General features: G+C 35.1%; 2 protein-coding genes across 7 annotated transcripts; one reads left to right on the plus strand and one right to left on the minus strand.

Annotated features, from left to right (window-relative positions):
* The first annotated feature begins 1,946 nt into the window (after positions 1-1,946).
* Positions 1,947-8,430, plus strand: LOC18429653 (homocysteine S-methyltransferase 2). Of its 3 annotated transcripts, XM_006838936.4 has the most exons (7): positions 1,947-2,431; positions 3,580-3,636; positions 3,755-3,984; positions 4,090-4,219; positions 5,904-6,107; positions 6,582-6,653; positions 7,942-8,430. In XM_006838936.4, exons 1-7 carry the CDS (start codon positions 2,270-2,272, stop codon positions 8,134-8,136), a joined length of 1,050 nt encoding a protein of 349 aa, XP_006838999.1. In that variant the 5' UTR covers positions 1,947-2,269; the 3' UTR covers positions 8,137-8,430. The 3 variants fall into 3 exon arrangements, with proteins under 3 accessions (XP_006838999.1, XP_088717896.1, XP_088717897.1); XM_088861770.1 differs by lacking the exon at positions 3,580-3,636; XM_088861771.1 differs by lacking the exons at positions 3,580-3,636; positions 3,755-3,984; positions 4,090-4,219.
* Positions 8,431-11,207: 2,777 nt separating this feature from the next.
* On the minus strand, positions 11,208-17,864 carry LOC18429655 (protein RDM1). Of its 4 annotated transcripts, none has more exons than XM_011623355.3 (3): positions 17,822-17,864; positions 16,980-17,134; positions 11,208-11,809 (listed from the first exon to the last, which is right to left on the minus strand). In XM_011623355.3, the coding sequence occupies exons 2-3, from the start codon at positions 17,122-17,124 to the stop codon at positions 11,433-11,435; spliced, it is 522 nt and encodes a 173-aa protein (XP_011621657.1). In that variant the 5' UTR covers positions 17,125-17,134; positions 17,822-17,864; the 3' UTR covers positions 11,208-11,432. The 4 variants fall into 4 exon arrangements, with proteins under 4 accessions (XP_011621657.1, XP_088717898.1, XP_088717899.1 ...); XM_088861772.1 differs by having other exon boundaries at positions 11,208-12,737; XM_088861773.1 differs by having other exon boundaries at positions 17,672-17,864.
* Between the last annotated feature and the right edge of the window lie 315 nt (positions 17,865-18,179).

An 18,179-nucleotide genomic window follows, 5' to 3' on the forward strand; every position in this document is an offset into this window, starting at 1 on the left:
AGAGAGAGAGAGAGAGAGAGAGAGAGAGAGTTGTTTTCCTTATTAGCAAATAGAGAGAGGGGGGGGGGGGGATGGGGGCTAGTGGATTAGTGATAATTTAGTTTTTCCTATAAATAAATAAAAAACAAGGGATAAGGTGCATTGATTAATAGAGTATATACATGTATAGTGGGTGTAAAGGATATGGACAGATGAGGCTAAGAAGTTGAGGTCTAAGACGTATGCTCACTTTCGTGCTTTTCACGATGCCGATGCATAGATAGATAGGGAGGGATAAAAGAGATGCCCATTACAAAGTATTCCACGTCAAGATGCGTTGCTTAATGCATTGGTTAACATTTTTTTTTTTTAGGAACCCTTTAATGAATTGGTTTCTTATGCCATGTTTCTTTAGTGTTTCTCTCTCTCAACTGAATTTCTGCTGCATTTCCTATATCTTTTCACAATCTTTTCCTCCTCTTTTTTTCTCTCTTACCTCTTCTCTTCTCTCTTTTTGCTTCTGAGTTGGTCCACTTAGCATACAAAATGAGATTTGGAAATAGCTGGTGAAATTTAGGTTGTAAAAAAGGAAAAATTTGTCAAACTCTCCATTAGAGATTAATAATTTATCACTTTATTCATTTTTTAATTTAATTTTAAAACATTCATGAAAACAGATGTCTTGAGTTGGAATGACCGTTCAAAAAAAAACGAGAGTTCGAATGGTTGCAAATAGCAAAACACTAAAATTCATCTTTATGTATATTTTAATAAATTTCCAACAAAAGATAAAATCAGTAGAGAATACAACTATTTCTTATTTTATTTATTTTTAATTTTATTTTAAAATTTTCAAATATGTAAGTTGAAACAGTCAAAGTTAAATAAACTATTAAATAGTCGACAAACTAAATTTTCTTATTAACTTTCCAAAATGAGAATATGGCCCTTTAAATGTAAAGTTAAAGGAAAGTCAATATTGCAATTTAGCTAAAGCAATAAGGTAATAATGCAAAAAAAAAAAAAAAATCTATGTTTATATTATTTTAGTTATTAACTTATTTTAAAAAGGCGTAGACTTTTTACTTTTAATACAAGAAACTCACAATTACCATGGTCCATGAGATTTTAAATCAGTGATTGTAACACTGTCATTTAGTACACTCAACATTCCAAAAACTGTTTGTTTGTATAGAACCAAGGCTCTAAACAATCAAAGTAGAGCCCACCTTCAAATATTGTCGAGAAATGTAGTTTCAATAATGAAAATCTTTGTGATAGCCTTAAAATATATTTTCATTATAAAATTTAAAGCTTAAAAAGTAGAGTAGAATCGAGTGGATCTATGAAAACTTGAAAATTGACCGTTTAAAATGCATTAAAAGATGCACTATTTTCAAAAACTTGAAATCCATCTTTTTCTCATATCCATGTATTTTCATATCAAGATGATCAATTTGAGGATAGTTAAGTATAAAAAAAACTAGTGCAATTTTTGAGATGGACTCTAATTTTATTGTGAAGAGCCTCGGCTCTATATAAATTTTTTTAAGGGTATGGTTTTTATAAAGTTGTAACATTAAACAATCCAATTAAGGTGCAACTTAAAATTTTATCGTACCATGTAATTTTATTATAAAAAATTCTTAGCATTCTCTTAAAATCTATTTTCATAATTAATTAGAAAATTTTAAATTTAAAAAATAATTAAAATTAAGTAGATCTATAAATATATGAAAATCTTACAAATGGATGATCTATTGCAAGATGCATTATTTTTTAAACTCAAAAATAAATTTTTTTAATATTGATCAATTAGACGGTTTTTTCAACATTAAAACAACATAGGTGATTCTAAATTTTAATGTAAACTATTCCCCTTTTTTAATAAACATGTACGCAAAGATTATGACATTTAATCAGTGATCTGTCCAATATATGCGTGCCATCCCATCCCTTGCCATCCCGTTGGCCGCCATGTTTCATTAGCTTGCGTCTTTGTCTGCATTTCTCTCTCTAACCATTTTCTAATCTTTCCATAGCTAATTGAATTGTATAATAATGAACAATCCACTTCTCACTCATCATCTTTGCATCTACTTAAGCGCAGGGTGTCCTTCGGCATCTGAATATCCAGAAAGAGAAAAGCTGCTGCTTATAAAAGTGGCAATTTGTTCTTTCCTGAACCAGCTGGAAAAGGTTGAAATGATCAGAACAAGGTGGGGAAACTAGTGAGAAGTAGTTTCGTAGAGAGAGAAAATAGTGGGTTTTGTTTTTTTGTTGTTCTGTGATGGGTTTGGAGGAGAAAATGGAGGAGTTTTTGCAAAAAGTTGGGGGTTCTGCTGTTATAGATGGGGGGTTCGCCACTGAATTGGAGAGACATGGGGCTGATCTCAACGACCCTCTGTGGAGTGCAAAGTGCCTCATCACCTCTCCTCATCTTATTCGCCAGGTAATCTCTCTCTCATACACAGGCATGCCAAAAGTTGGAGCTTTGCAAATTATATTCGGAAATATATAATGAGACCATTTACCTTTAGTACTGGTTACAATTAATCTTGACCATTAGATGTGAAATTTGGTGGCTGTATTTATTTCATTGACCAAGGTCGAAGTTCAAAATAATTTTTTTTCGAACTTTTTGATGCACCCAACCTCTCAGATTTCACACCGGATGGTTACAAATAATTGTGACCTCCATTTATTGTGACCTCCATGGACCAAAGGTAGATGCTCTCATTGTATACATATGATTGTGTCATTTCTGTTGTCTTCATTTGTAATATCCAATTTTTGATGATGGGTTTCTTAAATTTATGTAAATGTTCTTGTTTTTCAAGTTTCCATTGTTAATATTGTCACTTTTACTTATTTTTTCTGATTAATTTTGATGAGTTTCTGTCATTGAGCTTTGCCATGGTTTTTCTGATTGAAGCTGCATTGTATGTTCAGAGAGTTGCATCCCTCTGTTTTCTTTTTCATATGTCTATAATTCATTTATGTAAATGATAGAATTATTGGATGAATAATTCAATTTGAATTACAGTGCCTGGTGGATGTGGAGGTGTGTGTATGTCATTATGCATGCTATTGGGGAGTGTGTGTCATTATGCATGCTATTGGGGACGAACGTTGTGTGCAAATTCTAGTTACCTGAATCGTTTGGCTCAAGTGGTTATCCTACCCTTTCAAGAGTGCTTTTATGATTCAAAACCATCAATTTCTTGAATCATGGTTCTGTACATGAAATCAGTATTTATATTGAAAAATAACTCAAGCTTGCGGTATTAGTATGCTCACTAAGAAAAAGAGCACCAATTATGAACAATTACATGGCCCCATCTGTGTGTACCTTTTGTTTCCAAGAATTGAAAGGCCTACAGTTATTTAGACTTGGTTGGTATCCTGTCATCCGATTCTTATGTTTCTTGTTTTACTATGGCTAATTGTTCTGTTGTTTGTTTGATTGTTCTATGGTTATTTTACTCTTTATATAATTTGAGCCTTTAAATGTTATTCCTTGGTTAACTTGAGAGAGTGGTGCTTCAGCTCTTTATAAAAAGCTGATGTTGGATGTTACCTTGTTTGATTATTAAACAGGTCCATCTGGATTATCTTGAAGCTGGTGCCGAGATTATAATTACATCATCTTACCAAGTACTTATGGTGTTTTTGTTTTCTAGATAACTATGTGGTATTTATTTCTTTTCTCTGTTTTGCGCATGAGATTGGTGTTCTTGGGAGATGTTAATCATGACGATTTTGGGTAAAGCAGGCTACTATCCAAGGTTTTAAATCAAAAGGCTTCTCTGAAAAAGAAGCAGAAGAGTTATTGGTGAAAAGTGTTCATATTGCATGTGAAGCCCGAGATATTTATTGGGAGAGACACTCAAAAAGTTCATGCAATAAGTTTGGAAATGGAAACGTTCTAGAACGAGACCCAATTTTGGTGGCAGCCTCAATAGGAAGCTATGGAGCATATTTAGCAGATGGGTCGGAGTATAGGTCAGTTGATTTGAATTGGTTTGGTAAGAACTTTTGGTTGTTTTTCATTTTTTGTTTTTCTTGTGTTGGGTGTAATTCTCTGTCTCTTTTTTTTTTTTTTTCTAGTGGAGATTATGGGGTCGATGTCACATTGGATACCTTGAAAGATTTCCATAGGAGAAGAGTTCAGGTTCTTGCTGAATCAGGTGCTGATTTGATTGCCTTTGAAACAATACCTAATAAGCTAGAGGCCAGGGTAAGTTCTTCCAACTTTTCCATGTAGTTTTTCCTTTACCCAGTTGTTGCACAATTTATTTTCTTGATAGACAATTGCACCAGAATGCACCTGTTAGTTTTTGTTGAGGATTGATGTCTTGTATTATGAGGAAATAGATCTATCCGAACGGCCGTTAAAAGCCCGGAGGGCGATATATATTGTTGCGATGGGGTTTTTTAAGGTTAAGGGAAAAACGCAGATTGCTTAGTAATCAGAGAGAACAGAGAGGCGTGAGGAAGAGAGTTATTGCAACCCTATTCTCCATTGCCAGAAAAGAAACTCTCGTCTCCCGTGGACGTAGGCACGTTGCCGAACCACGTATATCTTTGCGTTGTGGTTGGTTGTCTCTTTCTTTTGTGTTTGTTTCTTCTTTCTTGTCTTGTGGATTGTTTTTCATTTCTACAGTTTTGTCTTGAATAACTCTCTTGCTTATAAGTAGAAGACATATCTGCAAGTCTTGTGTAGGAAAACTATACATACAACTCAGATTGAGGAGTTCTAACTAAAGCATCCTTATGGATCTGGTATTTGGTCGCTTAATATTCTTGCAAAGATTAAACTCTTGGTAGCTATACTTGATCTTCATGACACTGTCCACTTTGGGTCTTATGGACTGTGCCAAATATGCATTACAACCTGGTCGCCTCATAGTGCCAGTTATGCTTGTGACTGGAAATTCACAAATGAGTGGAGATTCACCTATCCACAAATGTTTTATTAATACATACATTTAAAAGCATTTCTTATCAAAAAATTTGCAACATTTCTAGGTCTATTGGACTGGTGTAATTTTGTATAACCATTTATATATGGGAAAAGTTTATATAGAGCTTGGGCTCTAAACAATCAAATTCGAGCCTACCTCAAAACTTTCACTAGAAGAGGTTGTTTTGATGCCCAAATATCCTCAAATTGATCATCTCGACATCAAGATGCATGGGCTTGAGAAAAAAATGAATCTCAAGTTTTGGAAATAGTGCATCTTGTAACGCATTTTTGGATCGTCACTTTTTTAGTTATTAGTGTTTTCTTAGGTCTGCTCGATCTACACTATTTTTTAATCTTAAAATTTCATAATTAAAGATAAAAATATATTTTAAGGCTATTCAAAGATTTACAGTGTTGAAACCACAGTTTTCAACGCTATTTGAAGGTGGGCTCTAATTTGATTGTTCAGGGCCTTGGCTCTATACAAACCGCACCCTTTGTATATTAATAAATATGGAAGTTTTTTTTATATATCTTTTAAAATTGTAGTGACATCTTTATTCATAACCAAAAGACTACGAAGTTAAATAAACTACGTGGGTACAATCAAGTACTAGACATGGACCTCCGTATATAAAACACATGCATGCAGGCATGTGAATAGACGTGAAGATCATTCAACATATTCGTTTTAGGACCCGTATTTACACTCCCAATTTGAAAAATGGAAATCCATTCAAGAATATACTATATGCTACTTGGAAGTTTTTGAGAAATCCATGTCCTTCTTAGTGATCATTGTCTTATCCTTCCCTCTAATCAAATTACCCAGAGATGTGCATTTATGAGCCCATATTATGTCCCAATGTATAATTATATTTAGTTTAATTGCCATAGTTAGAAGCTCTTTTCTCATTCTTAAGTTGACGCTATTCTTTTTTGGGTAATTGTTTAGGCTTATGTCCAGTTGCTTGAAGAAAATGACATAAACATCCCAGCTTGGTTCACTTTCAATTCTAAGGATGGGACTAATGTTGTTAGTGGGGATTCGCTACTGGAGTGTGCTTCAATTGCAGACTCATGTAAGAAAGTGGTCGCTGTGGGGATTAACTGCACGCCTCCCAGATACATTCATGATCTGATTCTTTTTATCAAGAAGGTATGGCCTCTTCTAATCCCAATATTGATTGGTAATTGTTGAATTGAGCTCATACTATTTGATGGTAGGCCATCATATGGGGAGCAGTATGGCTTTTATGATCTCGTCTTTTCTTTTTTTCGAGTTGGGTATTTCTGTTCTCCTATACGACTTCATGATATCATACATTTGTAAAAACTAGAGCTGCATGTAAGAACCATTAGGTGTTTGTGGAGTTAGGACCACGGTCAATGTGTTTAGTACTTTATTTACAATAGTGGATGGCCCCTAGGCCTGGGTGGTCAGACTGGCAAATTGGCACAACATGATGTCAGTTCTTCCATTCCTACCGAAGTCCCAAGTTGAGGTTCCAAAAAACAAAAAAATGTTCCTTCCCGAAAAGGATCATTTTTCTTAACTAGTCAGATCATTCTGCTTTTGAGTCCCAACTGATTTACTTTTTTGGTGGTTTATTTTTCCTTTTCCATCGTACAGGTTACTACTAAACCAATAGTGATCTATCCGAACAGTGGGGAGACATATGATTCCGTAATTAAAGAGTGGGTGGTGAGTTTGCTTTTCTCAATATTTGCAATATTTGATGGCTTTCTCTTAATAAGTAGTCCTATTTTTGTCTAAGTGCTATGCTCTTTTGTGTGCTGAGTATACTCATATTGTTCACTTTTTTCTCTGAGATACTGCTTATTATCAAATTGTTGGGTTAATTATTGCATTCCCATATTGTTGTCTTTCAAGATGTTATGTGGTATTGTGATTATTTCTATTAGAAACATTGCTGTGCAGATCTTGCTCAATTGGAATATTTGGTGATGAGGTGCAATGGTGTCTTTTTATTTGCAACATAATGTCTCCATTTTAGATGAGCAACCATAGTGCCATAAGGCAAATTGATTCTGAAAGAGCCGGCCTGGTGCCAGATGAAACCAAAACCAAGAAAAAAATATGAAATAAAAAGATGTGGGCTGGCTTACCTAAATCAACCCTCCTCCTTTATCCAACTTTGGGACCGGCATGACCGGGGTAGGACCGGCCGGCATGACCGGAGTAGGACCGGCCATGGCAGAGTTTATCCAAGGGAAAAGAAAAAATAACATTAAGAAAAGCCACACATCCGACTTAGTTTCTGAATCCTTCACAAGTATGGAAACGGTGGTCATCTGCTGTTTATTGTTCCCATAGAAAAGTTCTAAAATAATAATAATAATAATAATAATATAAGCACACAAAGCCATAGATAAACATTAAAAAAAATTAAATTAAATTTGTAGTGCAAGACTTGAAGGACAAATGTATAAACACTCTAAACCATACTGAGTTGTAACGACATTTGCGTAGTATTCTGCAAAAAACAGTAGATGGTGGAAATATTGAGAGACAAAAGAGGGTTTGTCATCTGCAGTCATTTATGCATACTTTGTTCATCATATGCTTTGTGTATCTCTTGATGGTAATAATAATGTCTTGTGGCAGGCACCAAATGTTATGTGTACTTGTAACCTGTATAACATGATATCATTTGATTCTTTCTTATATGGTGAGGCATTCAATATAGTTTTTGGGGTTTTCCTAGTGCTTTTACTTTGACAAGGAAGAGGAACATAACCAGGAACAACCTAGGGACCAAGGTTCTACTTTGATTTTGATTCCCATGAATGAACTAGAAGTGTGTAATGAGAATAATACTCTCCTTGCTAAGGAAGACCTGTGTCAACTTTTTGTAGAAACACAAATGATATGTGTGAACAACTTTAACTGTCAAAAGGAGAAGGCAACTTAAATTGCCACTCCTAGAGAAAGAGAGTTACTTCAAATAATTGATTGGACGTTCTTTTAGGAATCGGCTGGTGTCTCAGATGAAGATTTCGTTTCTCATGTGGAAAAATGGCGTGAAGCCGGGGCATCCTTTATTGGAGGCTGTTGCAGAACAACCCCGCTTACAATCAAAGCTATTTCAAGGGCATTGAACAAGAGATCAACAAACTCTTCAAAGCTGACTTGTAAACAAGATCTTGAGGAGCTGTTTAATTAAAGACAGCAAGAGATCAACAAACTCTTCTGCGCTGACTTGTAGATAAGAGCTTGAACAGTTACTTAACTGAAAAGAGCGAGAAGTCATGAAACTCTTCAAGGCTGACTGATAAACAAGAGCTTGAATAGTTATTTAACTGAATAGAAAATGGTCAGTATGGCAACTCTTAACACAATCCAAAACCTGGGCTCTTATTTTCCTTTTCGTCTTTGTGGAATAATAAAGTGATGGTGATTTCATGGAATTTTAAGAAGGATTCATGCTGAATCATGCAATATATCACATTTTCATGCATGTCTTTTGATGTTTGGTTTGGGACGAAAATGAAAGTATAATGATGGTTCCTTAAGAAGAAAATGTATATAAGGCCATTAGGAGAGAAATAGTGGTTTTTCATGCAGATGAAAAAAGAAAAGAAATTTAAATCAACGAAAAAAATTGCATTTATTAAATAAAAAGTCAAAAGGAATTCAACCAGGATGTTTTTCATTTTTCTTCAATCGGTTGTATGAGAATCTTAACCACTGCTTAAATCATTTTAATCTATTTTTTTAATAAAAGCAGATTCGAATTATCTGATTTCAGAAGACTCTTGACTAAAAAATCATCGGGGTCTTTGAAATATACTTTGCAAATGCATGGAAAAAAATCTGCCCAAAAATTGCAGATTTCAAATCCACCAAAAATTGACGAAAGCCAACAATATTTTCTCAGTTGATTTTAAATAAAAAATAAAGAACTCTGATTCAAAATAGTCAATATTAAGGAGAAAAATTGCAATTTTGACGTTCTCCAAGTCCTTGGCTAGTGATTTCAAATCCAGGAATAGAACTGCAGTCTTGTTAAGGGTTCAAGATGAATGATTTGGGACAAATTCACAAAAAATTGTTTTGAGATGAAGAACACAGAAAAAGTCAGATCTATATGAAGAAAGAGGTTAGATGAAGGTGTTGCAGAAGAGAGCAGTTCGGTTCTTGGTTGGAAAATCGTTCAATTTTTTGATCGAATTGTTGGTTCTCGGACTGAGGTGATTTAGGTTAGACTTGGGCCGGCTTTTGATTTGACAAAGGAATGGGATCAATATGTTGCTGATCCCTATCCAGATCAGGTGAATCCGATAAAGATCGACCACCTTAAAATTACAGTTTTTAAGGTTATTATACTCACCAGGAGAGGGTATACAATAAGACCAGTAAACTTTGGTACAAGGTTTAATGGAATGGTGATTACTAAACTCACATTTTAAGAAAAAATTTCAAACTTCATGCATAAAAGTGGCTTACACTGAAAGAGTGATTGTTATGTTGTGCCGAATTTAAAGGCATAACGGGATTATTGATAATGCTAGAGAGAAAAGAAGCGAGTTGACATAAAGAAGAGAGAGTTTGCGAGAAGAATTAAAAAAAAAGAAAAGGACTTAAATAGGGAATGAGCAAAGAGAATTACATCTGTGAAAGGATTGAATTTTTCTTATGGGAATTAAATTTCACAATTACTCTGGTTCGTCATATTTTCACATCTAATGGTTGTATAAGTGCTATTGACTAAACTCAATTTGACATTTAATAGTTAGAACTAATTGTAACCTCCATATAAGGATAAATAGTCTTAATATACAATCCCAATAAGAAAGCAATTGAGAACCATGAGTTGAAACCCTGGTCGTACACTTTTGGTTTCCTATTTGTAGAAAGAAAAGTATACGCGAAGCCATTTATTTTTAGTACAAGACATCACAAGCACTCTTATCCTTTATGTTTCAAATCGAGTATCTTTCATATTTCAAATCGAATGAATGTGTCATTAACTATATCCAAAGTTCAAAAAGAAATTTCCCAAACTTCATAACACATCTCAAGCCATCTAATTTGATTAGGAATAATTTTATCTTCCTCGATGTAAAGATGGGGATTGTCTACAAAGAGACTATTTATCTTTTGTACATGAAAATCACAATCAATCCTATTTATTAGATGTTAAATTAGATGGCTTGGGGTGAATCACGAAAACCGAAAATTTCTTTTGAAACTGTCTACTAATTAAACTCTTACAACTACCCATTTTGAAATTTAAAGGACAAAAATAATTATAACCTCCACATATAAAAGATAAATGATTTCCCCCCCCCCCTCCAAAAAAAACCAAAATCCATTCATGATTCAATTTTGTTATCTCGACCACCATGGCACGTAGAAGATGTGATTCTATCATTGTTTAAAAGATCGGCCGATTCTTAAAAAATTGGCCGACTAACTTAGGATCGGTCATTGACCGATCTCGATCTGGCCCAATTGAATGGGAATGGGAAACTTCCATGTGTACGAATTGAATGGGAAACTTGTATGCAAAAAAAAAATTGTGTACGAATTGATACTAATCGTACACTAATCGACAATTTGTTTTAAAAATTAGCCAATAAGTGTATAATCACAGTGCAAAGTCTGCAAAGCTATCTTTATAACATTTATGATTTGATCGTCAATCTAATATCTACACCACCAACCTCCCAAGGTACACATAGACACAAATATGAGAAATGGAAATTTATCAAAATTGTCACAAAAAGACGAACAAGTTTATATTTTACCTACAGTTTTAATTAATTTCCAAAATACCCAAAAAACAAACATGATCTTGAATGGAAATATTCTAATATTTTATAATATTATATTATATATTTATTTTATTAATGTAATTTATATTATATAATATATATTGATTACATATTATATATAATATATAATACTAATACATATTTATTATACATAGATCAGTATTGCTGTTTCAGATGCCTAATCATTTTCTCTGCAATTCAATTATGTTTATAATATTTACTGTTTTGCTTCTTTTTTTTTTACAATATAAAAAATTAATACATGTAAATTTTAAACATTTTTTATATTTTATTTTTTGGGATTTTTTGAGTTTTTGGGATTTTTTTCCAAAATTGCATTTTTCAAAAAAAAAAAATCGGGACACTAATCGGCCGATCTAGTTGGAATTGGTCGGACTAATCGGATCGGGTCAAGACCTACTAGTCGGCCCAATCCGTTATTTTGAACACCGGATTCTACCAGGTGCCAATACACAATTTACATAAAAATATCCTTCCATGAACACCCTCCTCTCTCTCTCTATGCGAGCATGTGTATCTAACTTCAGCCATAAAGCCTGAAACCAGAGTAGAAAGGATTTTGCAAGTTGATGAGAGCTCAAAACCAAAACAGATGATTTTTACAATACAGAGTTTCAGCTCAGATCAAAAGCTACTGAAACTTTCACAAAACCCCAACGATTTAAGAATCGAAGCCGGAGTAGATTCCCCTCTCTCTCAATAACCTCTTCTCTTCCTCAACGTAGCTCTTCCCCCTACTGGCCTGTCCAAGCTCTCTCTTCCTCTTCTCCTTCTGCGAGAAAGACATGCCGCCTTTCCTCTCACTTCTGACCTGCACATTCGCGAGCCTTGCACCCTCTTCCACTGCAGCTCTTGTCCTCTCTCTCTCGTCATATGATTCCTCTCCCTCATCCTTGTACTTTTTTCCATCAGACCAAGACCAATTTTGCTCAATGGTCTCATTCACTCTTGGGGGTGGGACTTTGAGCACTGATGGCCCACCCTTATACCCATGTTTTTTAAGAGCTTCGAAGTCTATGCCACCCATCTTTTTGGTTCCTGATGATTTTGTCATATCAATTATTTCTATCAAAAAATTTACAGAAATGCAATGAAGTGAGAGAACCTCAAAGCCTAAGCAAAATACTTGCTCCCTGAGTTTTTTGTTATATAACGTACAGCTCAGTATTATTTTCATCAAAACATGACGCAAATGCAATGGAATGGACCCGTATGGATATCAAAAAAGAGGAGATATCCAGGCTAATCTAACTTCAGAAAAGAAACCGCAAATTTGCTAGCTCATCCACCATGGAGTTTTTCAAACATTTCGATATATCACAAGCAATTCATAGAACTAATCATCTTTCAATTGGCAATTAGCTGTGACAAACTTTTATTTGGGTAGTTCAACAGCAGGATTTGAACTTGGAACAGTGTTCAAATGGTCAACACCCTAACAAATCAAGCCCAAGCCTGAATCCTTGGTAAAAACAAAACTTTATATATCATATGGCAACTACTGGATTTTGGGATGTAGCCTTAAAGAACAGAGGAGAGAGAGAGAGAGAGAGAGAGAGAGAGAGAGAGAGAGGGGTATTGGAGGCCAATCAATTCCATGTTTGGGGATGGATGGCATCAACATATGCTTGATGCAGGGGTACTTCAGCCCATAGCTTGGCAAGATGGTGATGAGAAGAGGTGAGCCTATGGATTTCCTCGACAGCCCAAACAATGGCTTCTGCTCTCACAGGATGGAAAATCTCATCCAACAAACGCCCATCATGGTTGACCCCATCGTTCGAATGGTCCCACTCTTTCAAGAGAACATTGGTAAGATAATGCAAAGGTTGCCCATATAATTGCTTCATGGACTTGGCTAAGCCTTGCCATGAATTAAATGGGATGACGGCCTTGCGATGAGATGGAATGGGGATGTCCCTCATGTATTCTTCATACATCTTTGCTCTTCTCATCAACGCATCACCTGTATCATAGATCATGCTTAACTAAGGGATGATACTACGACACTGGATAGGAGAAGTCATAAGACAGACTAATATAAGCTAGCTATTTGATAAATTAATGATTATCAGATGTAAAAGTTTGAGTTTCATTTTTTAACATGATTTCAAACCGAATTCCTGTCCTTGCAACTGGGGATTTTTACAATACTGTAGTTGTTCACTTGATGCAAGGGTTATGTTGAAGATGGTGACTCGATTCTCTCGTATAGTCATAAAATTTCCATTACCCCAACTACTGCCATCAGTTCCCTAATAGAAGAGAAAACAAATAACTCTCTTCTTCCCTGAAAATAGTGGAATTCCTCGAATAGTGTTCGAAAGAGTCTTTCATAAATTGATGAGATATCATGATCTTCCCACAAATATTTAAAATTGATATCCTTGTAACTGGGGAGTTTTACAATACTGTAGAGGTTCACGTGATGCAAGCGTTATGTTGAAGATATTGACTCGATGCTGCTCTCATAAAATTTCCATTACCCCAACTACTGCCATTAGTTCCCTAATAGAAGAGAGAGCAAATAACTCTCTTCTTCCCTGAAAATAGCGGAATTCCTCGAATAATGTTTGAAAGAGTCTATCATAAATTGATGAGATACCATACTCTTTCTACAAATATTTAAAATTGATATTCGGTGACCTCATGTGCATCGCATAATCCCACCATTTTTCCTTCTTTCCCATGTCATTGATTTATTTTACTATATTATTTCTGTTGACACATTTTCAGCCAGCATATTTGCCCCTAGTTATTAGCTTATATATCACTGGTGAAAATTAAAGGTCAAGGTCAAAGAAAAGAAAAAACCAATCAACATAATGGATTCTGCTTCAATAGAGAAGCAGACTGCCCTAGACCTCCAACTACTTTGGAAATCAACCTTCCAATTCAATGGCTCCCAAGGATCTGAACCACATTCAATGGTCCAACTTTACCAATAAAACAGTCATAAAAGTTAAGCATTGAAACCCTTTGGCAGCTGTCTCCATTGATCTTCTGCTTTGGGACTGGGAATTTCACTAAGAACCACTGTCTTCCATCAGTGGATTAGGTCCACCTTTATTTCAGGTAATTCCTTAAGCACTACAGCCCATTAATGTCCAATACCTACTCTTACCACCTCTATATTTGCATTTTTTCCGGTTTTTCCAAAAGATTGCTGTTGGGCAAATCTTCCAAAAATGTGACCTCTCTGAGGCTCAATTTGCATAGATCACTAGTCACGAGTAAGCCATAGTTCTGAACCCCATGAAAAAATCCATAATCCACTACTACACTCTATAAAAGCCTTGTTTTGCATTATATCTTCGTAAGTAGTAATCAAGAAGACCACTTACTCGAGAAAAAATGGGCCCTAAACCTATCCTAAAGGAACATATCGACCAAGAACAAGCCTTTCCACTGATCCCAACATATCCCAAATTAGAGATCAAGGAGATGCCAAACTAAATGTCAAATACTTCAATGGATAAAAATCACAAGCTAGAAATCCCAACATCTCCCACATTAGAGATCAAGGAGATGCAAAAATAAATGTCAAATACTTCAATGGTAAAAACCACAAGCAAGGAATCTGAAATCCACGGTTTAAGAGATGAACCATCTTTAAGATGTTTCAATGGCCATCCATCTGAAAGCAACTTTCGGTGGATCCATAGTGCCCGAACTAAACAACAGGAGTACTACCCAAAACCCAACTTCACAAACCAATAAAATATGTAACAGTAAATTTTCCTACATCATCCACTTCAAGACCCATCAATCCATACAACTGTTATATTGTGGGACATGCAACACCTCCAAACAACCAACCCACCCACCCAGATTAAAGGCCTGAAAAAAATCCACCTTCCATAAATGTACATTTTTAAAATTGAGGACAGTTGATGAAAATACTTTTCACAACATTAACTAGTGAGGATTTGTGAGAACTCTAGTATCATTTTGACAACTCATTCTACTATGTTTTCTTCATCATCATCATCAAAGTCTTTTCCCAACTAATTGCAGTCGGCTAAATGAATCTTGGTCCGCCGTTCTGGTCATACCCTTATTGAGGCCATAAGTCCCCATATTTTTTCTCATTACTTCCAACCACATCCTTTTGGGCCTACCCCTTGCCCTTTTCTAGCTTCCACTTGAACTAACTCACAACTCCTAACATGTATTGTACTGGGTCTGCGCCACACATGGCCAATCTACTTTCTCTCATCTTATCGCCTATTGGTGCTACACCTAAATTCTCCCGAATATATTTATTTTGATTTATATCCCTTCTTGTCTGCCACTCATCCATCTCAGCATCCTCAACTCAGCTACACTCATTCTCCGAGTATGTTATTTCTTGACCGCTCAACATTCCGTCCCATAGTGTAAAGTTGGTGACTAGTCTCACAGCTATCCTATAGAACTTGCCCTTCAACTTCATTGGTACAAGGCAATCACAAAAAACTCTAGTAGCACATCTCCACTTCGCCCACCCAGCTCTAATCTATGTGCAGCATCTTCATCAATCTCTCCATTTTCCTAGATTATCGACCCAAGATATTGAAAATGTGATCTTTTGGTATTTCTTGGCCATCAATCTTAACTACTTCCCCATCTCTACTCCTATTATTACTAAACTTGCATTCCTTACAATCTGTCTTATTCCTGCTAATTTTAAAACCTTTAGATTCTAGAGCATCCCTCCAAAGTTCTAACTTTATGTTGACGTTGTTTTGGGTCTCATTGATCAAAATTATGTCATCCGCAAACAACATGCACGATGGCACCGATTCTACTCCATTTTCTTACGTCTTAATATATTTACTGCATCTCAAGCATTTCAACATTTTTCTATTTGACGTTTAATGGGCTATTGTTTATTAATTTAATAACTCCTATTACTTAAATTCCTTACCCACCAAATTCCATTGATGACATTTCAAAAAATTTAGTATTTACACATTATAACATTATGAGAAAATATCATTAAAGGGAATGAAAGCCCTTATAAAATTGTTAAAGGGGTGAAATTATCTCTATTAGCATATGAGGGCATACTTTCCTTTTTCATTTCAACTAGATACCCCCTCAAATAAATAAGTAAATAGAAGTATCAAATTTGCCCTTGTTTAGTATTTGGAATGTGGAACAATCATAGGCATTTCTATAATTTGACCCCTAAGAGGCCTCAACCATATGACAAAAATACCCCTAGTTGTTCCATATTACAAATAAGAAAAATATTGTTCAGTATTAGTATTGCAAAACAATTAGGGATACTTTTGTCTTCATGCACTTAAATGATTTGTATGTATCTAGTTGCTCTGTTGTGCTAATACTGAACAATGTCTTCCTTATTTATAATGCAGAACAACTTGAGGTATTTCTATCATTCGGGTGAGGCCTCTTGGGGGTCAAATTACAAACGCCCCCCATTGTTCCTCATTCCAAATACTGGACAAAGGCATTTTTTTTTTGAGATAGGTATCTAAGTTAAATGAAAAAGTATGCCCTCAAATGTTAATAGGGATAGTTTGACATTTAAGGGGTTTCATCTCCTTTAATGATCTTTTCCCTAGTATTATTATGTTGTAATGAGTGAGTTTCCACTATAATTAAAAAAATGGTTCAGTTATCTGACTTAACATTTCAAACTCCTTATATGTATGAAATCAACTTTAATATCATGCTTACATAACACAGTTAGAATAAATTCCAAGTATTGGAAATTCTATTGGAGTGAATGACAGGCCCAAAACCTCAAAAGTTTCAGCATCAATGTATGGAACTGCAATGGGCATACAAATCATCTTGCTGCATGTCTAATTATACCTATTTTCAATTACAAAAACTGTATCAGCAAACAGAATCTTCACATTAGAAGCCATGAATTCTTATCAACTTATTCCATTATCTGAATTGTACATTTAACATTTACCCATGGCTATTATTCTAACTTGTTTGGAGAGATAGAAGGAGAATACCCATCTTATTCTCAGGTGCAAAGATCAAAAAGTGGATGCAGATATTTGCAAATTTTTAAATAGCAATGTAATTTTTATGTGTTAATCTCATTTTTTTATCAATGAAATTAAGAATTAACAATAATAAAAAAAAAAAGATCAGTAAAAAACCGAACAAGTAAAAAACCAAACAAGATGACATCAATGGAAAGATAGCAATACAGGATGTATCCAAGCAATTAGATGCATACTTTCAGCGGTACCAAGTTTCGCAGGCTTATCAATTGCTCCATTACCACTTGTCTTTTGGTATTTATCATCTCCAGAATCTGAGTCTGAGGAATCATCAGATGATATCGTTTCCACTTGACCAAATGGTTCAGCTCTCTTCATCATGAACTCAACCCTAAGAAGTGCAAAAGAAAGTACTATAAAAATCATTTTAATTTTAGAATCAATAAAAAAATCAATCATTTCCATTTAGAGCATAGCCGGCCAAACACTAAAGTCGCTTCTGAAATCCTGGAGAGCGAGAGAGAGAGAGAGAGAGAGAGAGAGAGAGAGAGAGAGAGAGAGAGAGAGAACTCACTGTGATTATATACAACACAAAGTTTAGGGTTTCCCAAACAGGAAACACTAGTTCACAAAAATGTCACCAAAATGAACATAACCACAAGCATTAACAGTTAAAATAACCTTACACTTTTGCTATCAAAGAGTGTAATTCCATAGATTTAAGGTTCACGTTTTCCAGAAGAAAAAACTCAAACCACTCTTTTTCCCATAACCGAATTCCAAATCAAACCCTCGAAATAAAACCTTAGTTCTACTAGTTATCAGAATACAGTTGCAAGAAATTATAGAACTTCAAAACAATAGAAAATATGGAAATTAATTAAAATAGATTTAAGGTTCACATTTCCCAGAAGAAAAGAACTCATACCATTCTCTTTCCACAACCGTAAATCCTATCAATCCCTCGGTAATGAAACCCTAATTCTACTGGTCATAAAAATATATGACAAGAAATTATAGAACTGAAAACAAGAGAAATATGGACACCAAGGGAAAGATAAAACACTTGTGACCTTACCTCAATAGCCAGCACAAAGGTAGGGTTTCCTGTGCTACCTCGTTAAAATTCCGCCATTTGAAAGGAGCAAGACGTCTGGCCTACCCCTCTCCTTTTATTCAAAGACTATTACGCCCACAACTTGAGATGGACCAAAATGCCCTTGCTTGGGAAGGAAAGTCCAAATTGCCTATTATGCTTTGCGAGAAACCATGGTAGGCTGGTCTTTGAGTGAGAAGTTATGGGCAATTTAGACTTTTCTTTCCTAACACGGGGCTCTTCGCAAGGTATGAAAAATGGCCGTTAAGGGCTAATAATCGTTTATGAATTGGTCCTTTGAGTTAGGGATAAGGTTATTTTGGTAATTGTTAGGCAGAGC

This window comes from Amborella trichopoda, chromosome 3, assembly GCF_054954075.1.
Source record: "Amborella trichopoda isolate Santa Cruz 75 chromosome 3, AtrichopodaSantaCruz75HAP2 v2.0, whole genome shotgun sequence".
Taxonomy (NCBI): Eukaryota; Viridiplantae; Streptophyta; class Magnoliopsida; order Amborellales; family Amborellaceae; genus Amborella; species Amborella trichopoda.